Below are 18,003 nucleotides of genomic sequence, written 5' to 3'. Positions count from 1 at the left end.
AAAGCGGAACGGAAAATCTTTTTTTTTTTTTTTTTTTTTTGTTTTATTTGAGTGTTGGAAGGGCCTGATGTGTTTTTTTTTTTTTTTTTTTTTTGGGAATTCACTTTTTTTTTTTTTTATTGACCCGCTCTTCGTTTCGATTTGTTTATGTGTTTTGCTGTGGAAACGTGGGGGGCGGGCATGTGGGGTTCGAGCACCTCTACAATTCGACGGGGGATGAAGCGCTGCGCGGATTCCCGGGGTGGCATGCGTGCCGCGGGTGTCTTGAGTGCTTCGCGTGACGGAAATCTTTTTTTTTTTCTTTTTTTTTTTCTCCTTCTTTTCTGCATATAAATATGTATAGAAAGAGAGGGAGGGAGAGGGAGGGAGGGAGGGAGGAATGGGGGGAAAGGGAAAAGAGACAAAAAACAAACAAATAAAAATAAAAATAAAAATAAAAATAAAAATAAAAATAAAAATAAAAATAAAAATAAAAAGTGGTTCGTGATGCATCGGTTTTTTTTTTTTTTTTTTCTTCTTCTTCTTGTTGTTGTTGTTGTTGTTGTAATTTATGTGCGTTCCCTTTTCTTGTGTGTTTACAAGCAATTGTTTATTTACGACAAGAGGAGGAGAAGCAAAAGGAACAGCAAGAAAAGGAAAAAAAAATATATATATTTATTTCCATGTATTTCCCACACATATATATATATATATATATATGCATGCATGCATGCATGTGATAAATAAATAAATATTTATATATTCTTTTAGAGTCTCTCCAATTCGTTATTATTGTTGTGATTATTTATTTATTTATTTTATTATTATTATTTTATTTTTTTCTAATTGCTTGTGGTTTTTGTTTTCACTGTCCGCAAAAATGAACTCCTGCTCTTTCCTCGCGCGTCGTCGCAGGACAGCCATTTTTCCCTTTTGTGTCGTTCACTGTGTGCTTTCACCTCTGGCCTTTGTTTCTTCTGTTCGCTTGCGTCATCTTGGCGAGGAGGGGGCGACCCGATGCGGGTTTTGTGCGTTTGTTTCTGTTTTTTTTTTTTTCTTTTTTGGTGGTGTTGGGGACTTGGGAGGCCGAGTGGTGGAGTTGACGGGAGAAAAGAAAAAGCAGAAGAAAAAAAAAAGGGGGAGGTGAGGGCGGAGGAAATGAGTCGCGCAGACAAGAGGCAGCACCGCGACCACGTGGTCGGCACGTCGAGGGATGCGTCGGTGCGCCTCTACGCATTTGCCACTACGAGGCCGAGATATCAGGTGGTTTTTTCCCCCGAAAGGCCCGTCATTGTGCTCAAGACGAGGAAAGGGTCGGCGCATCAGCACCCCTGCAGTCAGTGGGCCCCGCTTGCCTCCCTTTTGTTCTCCCAACGCCCCAGCACGACACATGCCATGTACGTTGTTGACACCACGGCGCTGCCTGAAGCGATGGAGAAGGAAGAGCGCGCCACGCCAAATGTTGGCCCCGTCATCAAGCGTCTCTCGAATGTGATGGCCAAACTTAATGCACATGAGGCCACAATGGTCGCCGCGGGCGTGTCCGCTCCTCTTGCCTTCAAGTACGTCATTATGGGGGAGAAGACGCTGGGTCACACCGATCGTCTTGTGCGTCGTCTCATTATTCTTTGTCCCGCGTCCATCCGGCCATTTCAACAGATTGCGAGGGATGCAGGCAAGAGAGCTTCTGGGGTGGAGTACCCAAAGCCTCAACTGGTGGTGCTGCTCTCGGATGAATCCCAAGCGCGGGAATGGCGGGAATGGCTTCAGGATTCCATTGCGAACACGACCAGTGGCGTGTCCTTTTTGCTTGAATCGTGGTCTCTTTCAACAAATGTAAAGCCCTCTTTTTTTGAGTCTGTGGCGAGGGAGAGCGGCAGCGTCGCGGATGGCACGACGGTGAACTTGGAGACACATTTCAGCACGCCACACGTCTTTCGCATTGACTTTGTGCTCAGCAGGGAGAGCAAGAAGACCGAGCAACGGGTTACGCCCAGCCCACTGACCACCACAGGATGCGATGACGACGCTGGGGATGGCGGCTTGGAGGCGGATGAGGCGGAAGGTGAGAGGAGTCTAAGCGAGGGATCGTCCTTAGAAGAATGCGACTGCTGCGCGGAAAGCAGCAGCGTGCTCGGCATCACAAATCTGCAACACTGCAGACAACCAACGCGGGTGATTTTGGAGGGTCGCATCATGGACGCTGGGGCATGTATTCTGGGCACTACACAGGGTCGAGTGAGGATGCATCATCTTGATGAGGCCGCGAAGTCTAGCGCCCTCGGAGCAAATGGATTGAAGCTAAAGAAGGGATTGGCAGTTCGTGTGGAGTCCAGCCTGGAACGTGATGAAATCGGAAGGACAACACTGAAGGCGTTGAGGCTGACACCCCTCACGAGGATGCAAGAAAAACGTTCCATGACGGTTTGCTCGATGGCGGAGGTTCCAACCTACAACGTTTCGACCATCGCCCATGCATACGGAGCGCTTCTTGTTCGAGGGCGGAAGTGTGTGCTTGTGCGTGGTTTCTCTGGAGAGTTTGATGGAATGCGGCTGCCATATCTTTTACACGACGATGCGCAGGAATCAGCCATGGATTGTGCAGTGCGGGCATTATGCGAACGTTGTGATATTAGTCCCGATAATTTTTACATCCCAAGCTGCATCTCGCCCGTATGTTACTACGATCGTGTCGGTACTGACGGGGTGTGCGTGTGCGTGACGATGCACATTGCGTTGGCTGTTAGCGCACCATCCGGTGCTGCCAGGGATGCCATGGAGGAAGATGAGTCTCCAGAGGAGCCTTACGACTGGTTCGGGTACGCCAAGGCAATGCGAATTCTAAGAACCGAGAAAGAGAGAGAGGCACTTCAGGAACTGCAGCGCTGCCTGCGTCGAGCGTATGATGCTGGAGTGTACGTGCCTTTAAAGGGATTTGGCGTGTTTGGTGACGACGTGGTAGACGCGACAGATTCCTCTAAACTGCCAACGTCCAATTTATTAGCGGGACTGGAGCTGATGGTTGTTTGTGCCCCGGGGGATAGGGAGGGAAGCATCATGCAACTTGCAAGCGAAATTATTACTGAATGTGTTGTGCGCGTCACGGAGCCAACCTCGCGGGAGGAGATTGAAGAGGCCGCAATTGCTACCCGGCGTGCAGGCGCAGATAATCTTGTTCTGTGTCTTTCCTGCGATCTTGACGTCAATACCTTCTCCGAGGAGGAGCTGACGTACTGGGCAGGGAGAGGCGCACGACCGCGAATGATGACAGTTTTACTTCCAGGCGTAAGCGAGATGATCCTTCAGCAACGGGATGAGGCTGCCGCGGCTGTGTTTGTGCATAGTGTAATTTTATCGGACGTACTTTTGACGGTTGAGAGCGACATGGAGCGACTCTCCCCTGCAACATGGGGATTACTGCATCTTGCAAACCGGCTAAACAGCGATCTAGCGCTTTACTGTGGTCTTACTGCACGTCGACCCATCAACTTTCCGTCGCCGTTGATGACTTCTGCTGCGAGTGTTTCGAATTTGTCCGAGGAGTCACTTCACGAAATCACCATTCGGCGCATGGGTCGGCCTCTTATAGCGGCTCGTCTTGCACCGCTGCTTGAGTCAGGCGGACTGCGGGGCTGTTGTCGAGACGCTACAATTTTATGGGCAAAGGGGGATGTATGGCTGAGAAGTCGTCCCCATGCAAGAGGCAGCCTGACACTTGACGCCCGCTCCTGCTGCTTTGCGCTGGAAGAAGGCGATCCCTGGCAGGAAAACGAGGACTCGACGACGCGAGAGAATGTGATTGTCCTGCACGTATGGGCAACAAATGCGGCAGTCAAGGAGTTGGAATGTGTGATGGGGGACATGTTGAACGGCATGCTTTGCGGCACCTCGCCGCCCGGGTCGGAGGCTGCCAGCGAGGATGGTCTCCCTCCATGGGACTGACTGTGGACGCCGCCTGTCGTCTGTGAGTTTTTCGTTACTGGCGGTGCCTCATCCCCGGTTTTTTTGCCGACTAGGAGACATAAGAAAGAAGAAAGAAAAACAAACTAAAACGGGGCCAAAGAAGCAAATGAAAAGGCCGCAAAGATGGACGGCACCACACAGAGAGAGAGAGAGAAAAAAAAAAAAAGAAGGCAAGAGGCGATGAAGAGGGCGAGGCCCCTTCCATTTTCCCACAGTTGTTACCATCGCGTAAGGCAAAGAAATAAGCATAAAAGCGATTAACATGGCGGTTGTGTGAGATAAAATTGTAACGATGCTCCCTCCACCTATTTGTTTGTCCTGTTGTTTGTGCGTTGTCCTCCTCCCTGCGGCGCGTGCCATCTCGCGGAAACCAACGTTTTTCTGCTTTCTCACTTTCCATTTTTTTTTTCCGCTTTGTCGTGTTTTTCTTTCTTGCAGGACTTGTCTTGGGGCGTCTGACAGGACGAGAGTGAACAAAACGCATAGACATACACAAAAATAGAGAAACGCCCCAAGCAGAGGAGAGAAGAAAAAGAAAAGAAGTGCGCTCAGAGGGCGGGCCACGCCGCTTCTCCACCCTCGTTATTCATCAATGACGGTTCACCTGTTGTGGATTATCAACCAGTCCGGGCAGCTCATCGCGAAGTCTAGTTTCACGGCCCCGGAGAACATTGGGGAACTTGGCGCTAAACCGGACCTGCAGCTTACCATGTCCAGCATTCTCTTCTCCACATACGGCATGTCGCAGGAGTTGACACCCAACGCCAATCCCGTTGATAGTGCGGGAATGACACTTGTGGAATGTGAGGAGCACAATATTCACATATACGAGACTCCAACGTTGGTGAAGTTTGTGCTCGTTTCCGATAGCCGCACCCGTGAGTGCAATGCCTTGTTTCGCGAGCTGCACTCCCTTTACGTGGAATACGTGATGAAGAACCCCTTTCACATTGTAGACGAGGGGGGCATCGGACAACCCATCCGCATTGCAGCTTTCACAGGGGCTGTTAAAAGAGCTGTTGATCGCTATCACGCTGCCGGCGTGTTGACTGCCACACGGAAATGAAAGGGCCCGTGGTGGATACATCTGCGACGACATGCAGGCTCCCACTAATAGCAACGACTCTGCTTGTTGGATGACGAAGTACGGCTTTTGTGGTGTTTTCGTGTTGTTTTGGTTGTTGCATTCTCTCACTTTTTCTTCTCGTGGCTGCAAAAGGGACATGTGATGATGGCGGCGTTGCTTAACTTGGCAAAGGACACACCTCTCCTTCCCCCCTCTGCGATGTGTGGGTTATCAACGGAGAAAAAGCTAAAACAAGAAAAACAAGCAAATAAAAGAAGAGAGAAACAAATCGCGACACCTTTTCTCTCTCACCCTTGTTGTGTAGTCGTCAGCGTGGAGGTTGTGTCAGGGGGAGGAATGGGCAGCAGCACGGTGTTCGCGTACTCCGCGCTGATGGGTGGCAAAAGCGTGGCACTCTCCAATTACACCGGGCGCGTAACTGTTGTCGTCAACACCGCCTCCCTTTGCAGTTTTGCCAACTCGAGCCTGCAGCAGTTGACACACGTGCAGGAAACGTACGGACCGCGCGGTTTCACCATCCTGGCTTTTCCCTGTGCTCAGTTTGCCAACCAGGAGCCGAAAAGCAACGAAGAGATCGCCGTGTGGGCGCAAACGTGTGGCTTGAATTTTCCGCTGTTTGACAAGGTGAAGGTGAAGGGGCCGGATGCACACCCGTTGTTTCAGATGCTGCAGGCCTCGCTCGGCCCTATACGCTGGAATTACACGAAGTTTATATGCGACCGTGAAGGCATCCCGCTGGTTAAATTGGACTCGTCCTCCTTTTTGGAAGAGCTGCGGCGCTCCATCGAGCAGGCTTGCGGGCCGCAACGGGGTGCATGAACCTCGACGCAGCGTGACATTTGGTGTGACGCCTTGGCGCAGGCAAACCCCTGGCGGAAGACGCAACTGCGTGTGGTCCTGTTGTAACAACTCCCCTTGTGTAGCATGAGGAGGCTTCTTTTGCCCTTCCCACAATGACGTGAGCATGTGTGTATGCGTGTCCCGGTGCAAATTTTAAAGGGAGACGCACCTTCTTTTCTTTATTATTATTATTTCTGCGAATCTCCGAAAAGATACGGGCATATTTTTAAAAAATTATCCAAGAAAATAACAACAACAGGAAGGAAAATGGTCTTCAGCATTCCTCCGCTCCCATGGGGCTACGATGGGCTTGCGGCAAAAGGCCTCTCAAAGCAGCAGGTGACGCTCCACTACGACAAGCACCATCAGGGGTATGTGACGAAACTCAACGCCGCGGCGCAGACAAACTCCGCGCTTGCAACGAAGAGCATCGAGGAGATCATCAGGACGGAGAAAGGCCCCATCTTCAACCTTGCGGCGCAGATTTTTAACCACACGTTCTACTGGGAGAGCATGTGTCCTAATGGCGGTGGCGAGCCGACGGGAAAAGTTGCCGACGAGATCAACGCTTCATTTGGCAGTTTTGCGAAGTTCAAGGAGGAGTTTACAAACGTGGCTGTGGGCCACTTTGGCTCGGGTTGGGCGTGGCTTGTGAAGGACACCAATTCCGGCAAACTGAAAGTCTACCAGACGCATGACGCGGGATGTCCACTGACAGAGCCCAACTTGAAGCCTCTCCTTACATGCGATGTATGGGAGCATGCGTACTACGTGGACTACAAGAACGACCGTGCGGCATATGTTCAGACCTTTTGGAACGTTGTCAACTGGAAGAACGTGGAACGGCAACTTTGAACACGACTGAGTGAAACGAAAGACACGGAGTGATGGGTCACATCATTCTCGCCCCGTGGATTTACATTGCAAAAACCATTGCTTTTTGATGTCTTGATAAATACACTGCGATGGGAACCGAAGGGGTGCATGGAAAACGGAAGAAAAAAGAGCCTGGCAATAATTGAAATGGAAAAAAAGAGAGTAGCATTTAGAGAAAAACCAAAAAAAAAAAAAAAAGAAGACAAAAAGAGAATTTATGAACGGGCGTGAACCTGCGGAAACGCATTGGACACGGAGAGCGGGGGCAAAATAAAAGGGACCAAAAGGAGTGGAAAAACAAAAAAAAACGAAAAAAAATTACATCAAAATATGAGGGAAAAAACAAGAAAAATGAAAAAAATTATATTTCCGGGTCACTTGTCACCAAAATACTCCGGTGTAATAATTCTTACTGGATCATTTGCAGCCTCCTTTTTTCTATTTTTATGTGGTCCAAGCGAGAAGGAAAAAAAAAGGGAAAGGGATTGCTTTCAGAGGGAGGGGGATACTTTAACGGTGAGGCTTGACTTCCATGACGTAGGTCTATGAGTATACGAGTTGAGTATCCACTGTTGCTGGCTGTGTGTGTGTGTGTGTGTGCGTGTTTTTGGGGTTTGTCAGTCTTGGGCTGCCCTGTTGATTCTTTTTTTGTTGTTGTTGTTAGAAATGAAGAAGGATGCGCTGCGGAATTTTCTCTTTTCTTCTTGTGTTTTCTTGAATGAATTTGATGGCGCACAGTCGGTATTTTAACGCTTGCCTCCAGGTCTCATGGTGTTACGACTGTGCCTCCGTCATACGCGGCTGGTCGATGCCGTCGGCCCTGTGCTAACAAAACCATACTGAGAAAGAAACATTGCTGGATCTTGGCTTCCCACAGCAATACTTGGCGCAATTGGCCCTGACACCGAGGTGATGTGGCCGACAGCATCATCCGATAAGAAAGGACATGAAACCCAATCAACCCATATGCGGCAACAAAGGTGGCGTTGGAGTAGATGGTGAAGTCGTGCCATATATCGTTTGGACTGCCTTGCATCATTGACCACGGAAATAATGTGTATGGACCATACCAGCACCGAAAGAAGTTTATACCTCGGTTTATTATGCTTCTGAATGCTGGGAATAAAATGACTATTCAAAGCAATGACGGCAATAAGCACACATTTATACATGCAATTGATGTGGCGCGGGCATTTGTTGCAATTATTAACCATGGGTTTATTGACGATGTGTACAGCATTGGATCTCGTGACGAGAAGAGTGTGCTGGATATTGCCCGTATGACCGTTGTTAAATATGTGCGAGCGCACATGAATGGAGAGAGGGAGCCGGCAGGGCGCCCAAACTGCTTTCTTCACCTCTTCTGTAAGGACTTGTCTGTGCATGTGTGTGTGAGTGGTGTGAAATATGACGAGCTCTTTTTCGTTCCCTGTGGAGTGTGGGGGTTAATGTTTCCTGCTTCGTATTTTTATTTTATGTCTTTGTTTTTATTTTATTCTGTGAAGCCACTACTGAAAAAAGAAAAAAACGTGCCTTCACCACCCTTCGTGTGGCTTTTATTTATTCTGTTGTTGAAGGAACCCGCGTGCATTTTTCTTTGCCGTCTTTCTCTCTCTGCTGAGGGAACAACCTTTCCTCTGTTACTTCATTCATCTCCAAGGACTTGGAATTGCCGACACTTCTGTGGGAAGGACCAAAAAGTGTCGCGGGGAATGTGACGGGGCTGCATCTGTACTTGGCAAAAAACATTTGCAGGCATAATGATACCTACATCCCTGCCGCACGAGGCGGTGTCAAGTTTGGTTGGTAATGTGGCAACGCATTCATTCTATGTGGCTGCATCTGCCATCAGCAATGCCCGGTGATGGCGATGTGCGCTGACGGTTTTCCTCCCCCCGGCGAGGTGACAGTAGCAACAGGGAGACTGAGAGGGAGAAGCGGTGGCCGCATACTCGCGCACGCGGATCTGAATGACGAACGCATAAAAAGAAGGCAACGAAGTCGACTGGCGTCGCGCAATTCGCACAGATTGCATCGAGAAATGCAGTCCGCTTTCTTTCCTTGCGTGGGAGCCTGCCATGATGCATCGCTGTTGTGGCGTGTACGGTTCAGGGTCTCTGTGTGGTTCTCACTGCACTGCGTTCTCTTCCCAGTTGTTTGTGTGTCGAGGGCGATAAACCCATGCCCTCTTGCATGTGGTGTGCGTTGCACGCTGTGCCCCGCACCGTGTGGATGACTTTCTTGTTGTGCTTGTCGGCCATTTCTGTGCCTATTCTCTCTCTCTCTCTCTCTCTCTCGTCCTTCTTCTGATTGCCTGCCGGGGCTCAGTTCCAAACGAAGCCGAATAGGAAAGCAAGGGGAAAAGATGCCAGAGCGTCACGGGGAAGGAAACGGCGAGAATGGGACGAGTCCCGCGTCTACAGTGCCGCAGGGACTTACTCGGGCGAGAGCGAGGTGGGTGTCCCGTAGTGGCCAACCCGCTGCGACTTGCAGAAGACTGGAGGAAACGCGGCGACCAAAGCCGAGACTTGACAGTGAGGTGAAAGATGTGCTGCTGGAGGGAGAGTTGGAGGTCGAGCTGATAAGACTGAATGATTTCCTTCGGGAGCATTGCGGCCCCAGGGCAGTTGTCGATGAAGTCCACAATGTGTGGTTAGGAGTGTTTCTTATGGATCCAGATGCTTACGTGCAGGATCAGCAGCTGCTTGGACAAATTCTTGATTTAGAAGTGTACCAATTGTTGCAAAGGTCACAGAAGCTTGTAATGGATACGATGAAGCTTCATGAAAGGGGCGTGCACCGTCTTGAACAATGGTGGGGCTTTGAACGCAAGGATATGTGCACTCCTCTTGCAAGGCTAAAACTCGATTTGGCTCTTAAGGTGGCACCGAAAGAAGGAGGCGAAGAAATGCTTGAGGGATTCTACGAGTCTGTGTTCAATGCGAGTTGGCATCACTTGGTGGAATTTCCTGAAGGAGAATGGATGGGAATGATGGTGAGGAGAGGGAAACCACTGCAGTCATGGACGTACAGGGCGGTTGGCGGCATTCTCGAAAAGGATGACAGCGTGGAGCAATTCAGCCCACCACGTCTCAGGCTTATGGTGCTCGTCTCGGACAAGGGATGGCCGTACTCGTGGATGTTGGAGAATTCCACTCGTGACTGCTATGTGAACTGTGAGGTGGAGCGAGTGTGGCAGATCGTCAAGGGCGATCTAACCGAATGGTTCAGCACTCACCATGGTGAGAGCGACTTTACGCCTGAGGAGCGTCTCTTGATTGGGACGCCCGGGATCGGGAAATCGATGAATGCCGGCTCGTACCTCCTCTACCAGCTGCTGCACTACGATGCGGAGAAACTCCAAGTGGTTGTGTACCGCATTGCGGAACGATCCTACCTGTTTGACAAGACCACCGAGACGGTTACACATTACGCTGAAGAAAGCACGTTTTTGAAGGTTATGGGGGAACTGTCTGGGCGTGGGATGAGGGGGTATATCATCCACAACGTGGCCGAGCCTATTCTTGAACCGTCTGTTCGTTTGCTTCCCAGGGGATGGTGCATGATTGTGGTGACGCCGCCGGAAGAGAGTGCCCGCAGAGGATGCAAGAAGCAGTTGAGGGGCAGGCGGATCCTAATGAAGTGCCCGGAAGAGAACGATGTGAAGGCAATGTGCATGTGGATGAGGTGCGGGAGTCCTGGGAGGCAAGCGGTATACTGGCAGGAGGTAAGAGACTACATGGATAAGGTGGGACCAATCCTCCGCGACCTGTTCAGTGAGAGAGATACTAATGCACGTCCTTCTGCTACGAGTGAGCCGTGGGATGGGTTGCCTTATCAAATGCACATGACCACGTTGGCGTGATAAGTGGGGAAATGCGGTACAGTGATAGTCCGTCGCACAAACCCCTGAAGGTCATTTGGATGCCGGCACATAAAGGGAACGGGATATTTTTTAGCGCAGCTATCGCCACCGCGAGCAGAAGGAAAATATTTTTTGTTTGGTAACGATGACACCGCCGGCCGATGTCTTGAATCTTTTAATGCATGGTAAGGAATACATTTTGTGGAGGTCGCTGGATGTGTTTGGCGCGGTCGCACCCACGAATGGGGGCGCTATGGAGTGAATCCACCCTAAGCTCAAGGAGCTGACTTCTCCGCCAGGGCGACGGGAGCCAAAGCGCACCGCGCCACAGCCAGCACGATGAGGCAGCTCAAGGGACATTTGGCGGCATATTTTAACGGTTGGGAGTATTTTGACCACGACGTGTCGTGAGATTATTTGTGCGCAACACACGGACAGCACGCCGGTAAGCGGCTGGCGGCGGTGTGATGTTTTCGGGCGCCCGTGTGGGGGATACCGTTGGGGAGGGAGGAGGCCGACGCGGGATTTTGGCTTAGGAAGGCATATCGGTGCCAGGTGGGGGACGTTGTCTGCAGACCCACGTGCCGTGCGTGCGGTGTGCGTGAAACGGTCACACGCTTCTCGCCGAGACTCCCCGTGGCGTTTCACTTTTGAGAGCCCCGCGGTGTGCTTGGAAGGGAGCGATTGCATTGGGGGCGCTGTTTGGGTCATCGCCAAGGGTTTGTTTTCTGTGGCGGCATTTCTGAGAGATTTTATTTTTGTTTCTTTTTTTGTGCCGTCATCATTGCTGTGTGGTCTCGTGGGGCGTATGGTGATGGATTCTCTTTTTCATTGTTTTGTCCTTGAATTTATTTTTATACGACGTTCCGCTCCTGCTGCACTTTGCTGATGGAAGCGGTCGTCGTCGGGCGGTAGGCACGAGAGTGTGAAATGAGGCGCTGTGGACAGCGCCTCGCGTCTTGCCGCCGGGGTGTTGGGTGTTGGACGGGCGAGAGCGGGCAGCGACTCGTTTGCGAATTCTTTTGTTACTACTAAATTTTTGTGTTGTGCGTTCGACTGGGCACTCCATGTTTTCCTGCCTGTGTGTGTGTGTGTCAGGAGCGATAGGCTCATGCTTTCGTGCATGTGGTGTGCGTTGCACGCTGTGCCCCGCACCGTGTGGATGACGCTTTTGTTGTGCTTGTCGGTCATTTCTGTGCCTATTGTTCTCTTCTCTCGTCCTTCTTTTGATTGTCTGGTGGGTCACAGCTCCAAGTGAAACCGACTACGAAGACAGCGCAAAGAGTGTCCGAGCGTCACGGGGAAGGAAATGACGATAATGAGACGAGTCCCGCGTCTACGGTGTCGCGGGGACGTCGGGCGCGAGCGAGGGCGGAGTCTGACGGCGACAGTGGCCAACCCGTTGTGCCTCGCAGAAGAGTGGAGGAAACGCGGCGACCACAGTGGGGCCTTTTCAGTTGGGTGGAAGATGTACTGCTGGGGGGAGAGGCCCGCGGCAATTACATGAAGCTGAATGATTTTCTTCGGAGGCATATCGGCCCCAGCGCAGTTGTCGATGAAAGATACAATGTGACGATGGAAGTATTTTTAGTGGAGCCCAAGAATTAAGTACAGGATCAGAAGCTGCTTGAAGAAATTTTTAATTTGACAGAGTATCAAGTGCTGCAAGAGATGCGCGGACTTCGACGGGATATGTACAATGTTTCTCAAATGGGTGTGCGCTCTCTCAGACAGTGGAGGGACTTTGAACGGAAGGATATGGTCAGTCCTCTTGCAAGGAGAGAACTCGATGCGGCACTTAGAGGGGTGCTGAAAGAGGAAAAGATACAGATGTCGGAGGGATTTTACGATTCTTTGTACAATGCGAGGTGGCATCACGTGGTGGAATTTCCTGACGGCGGGGGGATGGGAATGGAAGTGAGGGAGGGCAAACCACCGCAGTCATGGACGTACAGGGCGGTTAGCGGCATTCTCGAAAAGGATGACAGCGTGGAGCAATTCAGCCCACCACGTCTCAGGCTTATGGTGCTCACCTCGGACAAGGGATGGCCGTACTCGTGGCCGTTGGGGCCGTCCATTCGTGACTGCTATGTGAACTGTGAGGTGGAGCGAGTGTGGCAGATCGTCAAGGGCGATCTAACCGAATGGTTCAGCACTCACCATGGTGAGAGCGACTTTACGCCTGAGGAGCGTCTCTTGATTGGGACGCCCGGGATCGGGAAATCGATGAATGCCGGCTCGTACCTTCTCTACCAGCTGCTGCACTACGATGCGGAGAAACTCCAAGTGGTTGTCCACTGTTTTGGAGAAACGGCGTACGTGTTTGACAAGAGCAGCAGGACGGTGACAAAATACGTGGGTAATAAAACATCAAGCAGCGTTATCTCGAGTTTGTGGCAGAGTGGGATGAAGGGGTACATTATTTACGATGTGGCAAAGAAAGGAACGCCACCACTGAGACATTTTGCGCCCTCCACCGGATGGGGCATGATTGTGGTGTCATCCCCAGAGGTAAGCAACTATGATGAATGGGAGAATCAACTACAAGCCAGTCGAATCATCATGAATTGCCCCGACGAGATGGATGTGAAGGCGATGTGTGCATGGATAACGCGTGATGGGACTAAAGAGAAACAAGCGGGATTCTGGAGGATGGTTGAAGAACGCATGGAAAATGTGGGGCCGATTCCACGTCACATCTTCGATGCGAGTGAATATGAAAAACGCACGAAGGATGCTATGAGGGCTTTGGAATGGACCAATCTTGGGGATCAAGGAAAGTACTTTACACAGGGAGGAGAAGAGAAAAAATGGTATTCCGAGGATCCGTCTCACAAACCTGTGAAGATTGTTCGCGTAAGAGAACATGGCCCATTAGAGGACTTCAGTAATGCACCTATATGTGAGTATCTTGGGGTTTTAACGTTATCTCGTTTGACAAAGGTGCTGAGTGCGAATGATATCCTTTTCCTCGTATTGGGGATGAAGAATGCTCTTCAATCTGAAGCCTTGGAAAGGTATTTCTTGAGCGTATTCTTGCGTGTGGAGTTTGTCACTTCCATGGTGAAGGATCTCAAGGAGCTGCAGCCACCATCGCCTTCCAAACCACGGTCCTCGGTGCTGAAGTTAAACCCTCATGGTTACCCCACCGAGGCAGCTGCAATAACTGAACTGAGGTTTATTGATAGCCCGGAAAAATTAAGGTATCGGGTGCTGCACATACCGACGATCCCAACCTTTCCGCTGGTGGACGGCTTTTTCTTCTTGAAGTCACCGCGGAGGACACTGGTTGGGCTGCAGATGACGACGGCGAGTGCGCACCACACCACAACCAGCACTGTGAATCAGTTCAATGAGTGCCTGGCGGCATTTTTTGATGGTTGGGAGGAATTTTCTCAGGGTTTGTCGTGGGATATTATTTATATACAACACGCAGACAGCACGCCGATGAAAAAATGGCAGAGATGTGATTACGTCAATCCCAGGAATAAAACCGACGCTGAAAAAGAGATTGTGGCGTTCTGGAACAGAAAGGTACACCAATACCGGGTTATTTTAAACGGTAAATTTCCTGAGGCAATCAAATTCTCTTATGATGGTCTACCTAAGGGGGATAAAAAAGGCAAGAAAATAAAAAAAAAAGTAGTAACAAAGTGCATTTTGCTTATAGTGAAATATATTGGGAGGTATTTTAACGATTTTTATATGTGTGTGCCTACGGGGTCTAGACAGTGAATGCCTTTCGTTTCAGAGAACCGTTGTGATCAGCAGTGCCACACTCACCACACCCTTTTTTCATTTTATTTTATTTTTTCCACCAGAGGCGCATCGTCACTGGAGGCTGTTGCGCACTACAGGGGCCGCATAATTTCCCTTTATTTTCATGGGATTTTGTGAAAAGAATGCCTGAGAGGGCGGCCGGCTGCCCAAATAAATTCATATCTCGCGCAAAAGAAGATATCTCTTCACAACTTTTTTCTCTTCTATCGCACTGTCTTTTGGGAGACCGCGATTGAGGGAGTCAGGGAGCCGACAGCTGCCAGACTAAATTATTATTTTTTATTTTTTATTTTTTATCTTCACAGCCACCTACTTTGTGATCCCCACCTTGCGGCGTTTTTTTGTGGCTGGAGGAGCCCAAAGGCCTGCCGCTTGGCAGGGGATAGGTGTTTTTATTTGTAACTGTGCGCAGCAGTCCACGGAAGTGATTGACGGAATGTGCATATACTTTGGGGAAAACATTACGGCGAACTCATTGCCTCTCCATCTACCGACTTTTTTCTCCTGTCCTTTTTGATAATTTCAGAATTCGGCCAGCGGTCCAGAAGATTATTCAGTGTTGTTTCCCTCTCGGTCTCTCTCTTCTTTGCCTTCTTTCTGTCTTTGACCTTCCTGTGTGTGCATGCAACAAACGCACAGCGCAGCATTCAATGTGATGTTCTTCCAATGGAGGCGAAAGCCGTTTCTGTTCCCACCAAACCACGACGCCGTCCTCGCAGCTCCTCGCGACAGTACGGGTGGACGGCAACACGGCGCAGTTCAATTGCCCCCAGCCCCTGAGGGATGCCGGATTTGGGGTTGCTGAGGCCTTGTTTGACGTCGATGTGGCGTTGGACGTGCCGGACGCAAGTACACTCTTCCGAAAATTGTGTGCCACTGCCGCCCCCAACTTTACTCAGGAACGCCAGAACATGGTGGCCATCAGCTACGGCGTACGTTCGTCACCAAAGCGACAACTCATGTACGGCTCTGCAGCTGGAGAAGTATATGCTGCTTGAGTTATCACCCAATTTATTCGGCTGGGCGCCAAAAAGGGCATTTTTGCCCTCTCGTGCTACGCCATTGGGCCAACAGAGCACCGCGCAGACCTTCTTGACGCCGACAACGAGCTCGGAGTTATTGTGGGCTCCGTGAAGGAGGGACCGCGTGTGCGAATGGCGGCGCGAATTTGTGTCTCATTGGCCGGCGACGTTCGAGCGGCGATATACACTATCGTCAAAAACTATGAGAAATACTTTATTCCGTGCTGTGTGAAAAGCAGCCAATGCCTGAGCTGGAGGCAATGCCTTCTTATTTGCCCGACACCGTCGTCCTTCAGCTTTACCGCGATGATGGTGAGGCGGAGTTTGCAGATTATATGGATGCAAACTCCCTGGCATTTGTCGCCTTGGGAGATGCCGAACGGCTCGTCTTGTGTGGCATTGATGCCACCGCGCGGCTACACCACGAAGGGGGCCCAACGAGCACTGGTGTCGGCAGCAGGAATTGTCTCCGGCATTTGCCGCCGTCGTCTGCGCATTCCCTTTGGAAATTCAGAACTCAGTCAGTTGTTGCGCCGAGCGTACAACACGGAAAAAGGCAACCGCAACAATAGCCTCAATGGTTCTACCGAGACGGCTTTATTGGCTCACGCCTTTTCGGATGCCGTGTGTGCGGAGGAATCGTTCCATTGGCTCGACCGGAATCGGATCCACCACAAGGGATCTTGCCGTTTACAAGTGGCGTCCTGATCAGGACATCATGGAGCTGCGGGATGAACTCATGACTGCCCGGGCCGTGTACGACTACAGGCATAGTGGCTATGAATCCAACACGTCCATTTCAGGCATAAAGGAGTAAGGGATGAAGCGCGTCAACGCCATTGAGAGCAACCGTGAGGAGGCGCGGAAATGGCAGCTGAGTGTGTTTTGCGGGCGCTCCAAGCATGAGGCGGAAAAGATGACCAAAGAGCTTGAGCGGAGAGATGGGGCCACGTTGGATGAAATTAAGAGGGCTCTGGAGGCGGAAAAGCGGGAGAGCAGTGCTCTGCAGGCCGACCGCGAAAGCCGCAATTGGGAGTGCGAGCATACGGTGGAGAGGATCCGAACGAGGAAACAGGACGAGGAGAGTGCCTCGGAGAGGTTGCGGCAGGCGATGCAGCAGCCGGAGCAAGGACTCAGCCTACGGCAGAGCGCCATTGAGACGAAGGAGCAGCAGCTCGAGATGGTTCAACTTGACGGGGCGAGGGGGCGAGAGGCCGTCATGTGGGAGCGGCATTCCATTGAGGCGGTGCGAAGGACCGTCCGGGAGGAGCGGTGTCGCCAGCGGAGGCAGTGGATCCATCAGATTAAGGAAATGAATGCAAAATTCCCGGAACCGGTGCGTCCCTTGGCCGAGGAGCGGAAGAAGAAGCGCGAGCAGGCGACAGCCAATGAGGACGCCGCCGAGAGGGCTCTTGCTGCCGACATCAAAATGATCGAGGAGTATTTGCCGAGGCTAATTTCCCTTGAAGACATTCCTGTGAACCCGGAGGAGACGGGCATCATTCGACGCCAGTTTGACGAGGTCTTCACGCAAGAGGAACAGACATAATTGGCCAGCGCTGAAGAGGAACGGGCCCGCAAGGAGAGGCTGGGACGAGGACTCGAGGTGTATCGACAGCGTATGCTTGATGACTACGTGGCAAAGAAAAATGGAAAACTGCATGATGCCGAGGCAACGGAACGCCACCTCAGTTCTGTTGTGGATCGGGTGCTGAATTAATTACGCAACGGGGTCCGCGTGACAAAGATATCAAGCAAGGGCAGTGCTCGCAGACGCCTATATTTTCTCTTGGAGGACTGCAAACGTATTCATTCCTGTGATCTGGACCATCAGGGATTCCCGTTAAATCGCAAACGGCCTCCAGTCAGCATGTGGATACGTGACATCGAAAAAGTTCTCATCGGCCTGTCCACAGCCTCATTTGTGAACTACAGCGGCGAGGCACAGCTGGCAAAAACACGCCAGGAGGCAGTTTCTGACAATGGGACGCACCGCCATGATCCCACGCAAAACATCACTTTGTTCAGCCTTGGAACAAACAACCACCGCGCATTCGCACTTTTGCTTCGCGGCGGGAAATCACTGGAGGTGGTTTGTGAGGCTGGCAGCGATTTCGAGGCCTGGCTTGTTGCTCTCAAGCGTCCACTGCATTTGAGGACCCCTGCGGAAAGGCTTCTTGAGGACCGACGGGGTACGTGAAGAGACGCACGTGTGCAGCCGAGCGATAGTGACGTGGAAATGCGGTGGTGTGGCCCACTTGACATCCGCAATATGCGAGGATTTGTTTCTTTGGCCCCCGATGCAGCAGCTCTTTGCGGCGAGGATCACATTCCGCCAGCCCTCTTCCTTCGGGTGAAACAGGAGCTGGCGGAAAAGTCTCAAAGGAGCACAATAACCGCCTGTGGCGTCCGAGTTTGCTCGGGCCTGGATCTCTTTTGCTCTGGCCGAATTTACGACTACTTGTGCGAAAAGCGTGTCGTTCCGCCTCCGCACTAATGCCGTGGGATCTTTTATTGTTTTTCTCTCTTTTTTTTCCCCATTGCTATTTGTGGTTTTCTTGTGTGCTCTTTTGGATGTATTGAGGCGGCTG

The 18,003-nt window shown here is 51.0% G+C and overlaps 7 protein-coding genes and 1 pseudogene across 7 annotated transcripts, besides 24 other annotated features; all 8 read left to right on the top strand.

Annotated features, from left to right (window-relative positions):
• Nucleotides 1–8,075: a sequence feature (heterozygous, non-Esmeraldo-like haplotype).
• Nucleotides 19–49: a microsatellite.
• Nucleotides 73–94: a microsatellite.
• Nucleotides 290–323: a microsatellite.
• Nucleotides 346–388: a sequence feature (CT-rich).
• Nucleotides 414–476: a microsatellite.
• Nucleotides 496–522: a microsatellite.
• Nucleotides 524–545: a microsatellite.
• Nucleotides 637–660: a sequence feature (AT_rich).
• Nucleotides 678–742: a microsatellite.
• Nucleotides 766–821: a microsatellite.
• Nucleotides 1,138–3,921, top strand: Tc00.1047053511019.120 (hypothetical protein, conserved; the record flags this gene model as incomplete). Its single annotated transcript, XM_808938.1, has 1 exon — nucleotides 1,138–3,921. The coding sequence occupies one exon, from the start codon at nucleotides 1,138–1,140 to the stop codon at nucleotides 3,919–3,921; it is 2,784 nt and encodes a 927-aa protein (XP_814031.1).
• Nucleotides 4,535–5,008, top strand: Tc00.1047053511019.108 (hypothetical protein, conserved; the record flags this gene model as incomplete). Its single annotated transcript, XM_808942.1, has 1 exon — nucleotides 4,535–5,008. One exon carries the CDS (start codon nucleotides 4,535–4,537, stop codon nucleotides 5,006–5,008), a length of 474 nt encoding a protein of 157 aa, XP_814035.1.
• Nucleotides 5,366–5,848, top strand: Tc00.1047053511019.99 (glutathione peroxidase, putative; the record flags this gene model as incomplete). The annotated part of the gene is made up of 1 exon (XM_808941.1): nucleotides 5,366–5,848. One exon carries the CDS (start codon nucleotides 5,366–5,368, stop codon nucleotides 5,846–5,848), a length of 483 nt encoding a protein of 160 aa, XP_814034.1.
• On the top strand, nucleotides 6,137–6,724 carry Tc00.1047053511019.90 (iron superoxide dismutase, putative; the record flags this gene model as incomplete). Its single annotated transcript, XM_808937.1, has 1 exon — nucleotides 6,137–6,724. The coding sequence occupies one exon, from the start codon at nucleotides 6,137–6,139 to the stop codon at nucleotides 6,722–6,724; it is 588 nt and encodes a 195-aa protein (XP_814030.1).
• Nucleotides 6,917–6,959: a sequence feature (T-rich).
• Nucleotides 7,013–7,106: a sequence feature (T-rich).
• Nucleotides 7,326–7,350: a microsatellite.
• Nucleotides 7,741–8,463, top strand: Tc00.1047053511019.84 (GDP-mannose 4,6 dehydratase, putative; the record flags this gene model as incomplete). Its single annotated transcript, XM_808940.1, has 1 exon — nucleotides 7,741–8,463. One exon carries the CDS (start codon nucleotides 7,741–7,743, stop codon nucleotides 8,461–8,463), a length of 723 nt encoding a protein of 240 aa, XP_814033.1.
• Nucleotides 8,076–8,130: a sequence feature (haploid, non-Esmeraldo-like haplotype).
• Nucleotides 8,131–8,991: a sequence feature (areas not merged during assembly with more than two copies in the genome that could not be assigned to a particular haplotype).
• Nucleotides 8,992–9,552: a sequence feature (areas merged during assembly that could not be assigned to a particular haplotype. This can correspond to areas where the two haplotypes were merged or to regions with more than two copies in the genome that were merged during assembly.).
• Nucleotides 9,019–9,042: a microsatellite.
• Nucleotides 9,111–10,610, top strand: Tc00.1047053511019.80 (retrotransposon hot spot (RHS) protein, putative; the record flags this gene model as incomplete). Its single annotated transcript, XM_808936.1, has 1 exon — nucleotides 9,111–10,610. The coding sequence occupies one exon, from the start codon at nucleotides 9,111–9,113 to the stop codon at nucleotides 10,608–10,610; it is 1,500 nt and encodes a 499-aa protein (XP_814029.1).
• Nucleotides 9,553–10,840: a sequence feature (areas not merged during assembly with more than two copies in the genome that could not be assigned to a particular haplotype).
• Nucleotides 10,841–11,705: a sequence feature (heterozygous, non-Esmeraldo-like haplotype).
• Nucleotides 11,706–12,377: a sequence feature (haploid, Esmeraldo-like haplotype).
• On the top strand, nucleotides 12,282–14,345 carry Tc00.1047053511019.74 (retrotransposon hot spot (RHS) protein, putative; the record flags this gene model as incomplete). Its single annotated transcript, XM_808939.1, has 1 exon — nucleotides 12,282–14,345. The coding sequence occupies one exon, from the start codon at nucleotides 12,282–12,284 to the stop codon at nucleotides 14,343–14,345; it is 2,064 nt and encodes a 687-aa protein (XP_814032.1).
• Nucleotides 12,378–18,003: part of a sequence feature (areas not merged during assembly with more than two copies in the genome that could not be assigned to a particular haplotype) that runs on past the window's edge.
• Nucleotides 14,497–14,944: a mobile genetic element.
• Nucleotides 14,656–14,687: a sequence feature (AT_rich).
• On the top strand, nucleotides 15,057–17,612 carry Tc00.1047053511019.60 (annotated as a pseudogene).

The sequence above is a fragment of the Trypanosoma cruzi genome, genomic scaffold (assembly GCF_000209065.1).
Source record: "Trypanosoma cruzi strain CL Brener 1047053517029 genomic scaffold, whole genome shotgun sequence".
NCBI classification, from domain to species: domain Eukaryota; phylum Euglenozoa; class Kinetoplastea; order Trypanosomatida; family Trypanosomatidae; genus Trypanosoma; species Trypanosoma cruzi.
The sequence above is the reverse complement of the archived record's forward strand: the minus strand, read 5'-3'. Positions and strand labels throughout refer to the sequence as shown.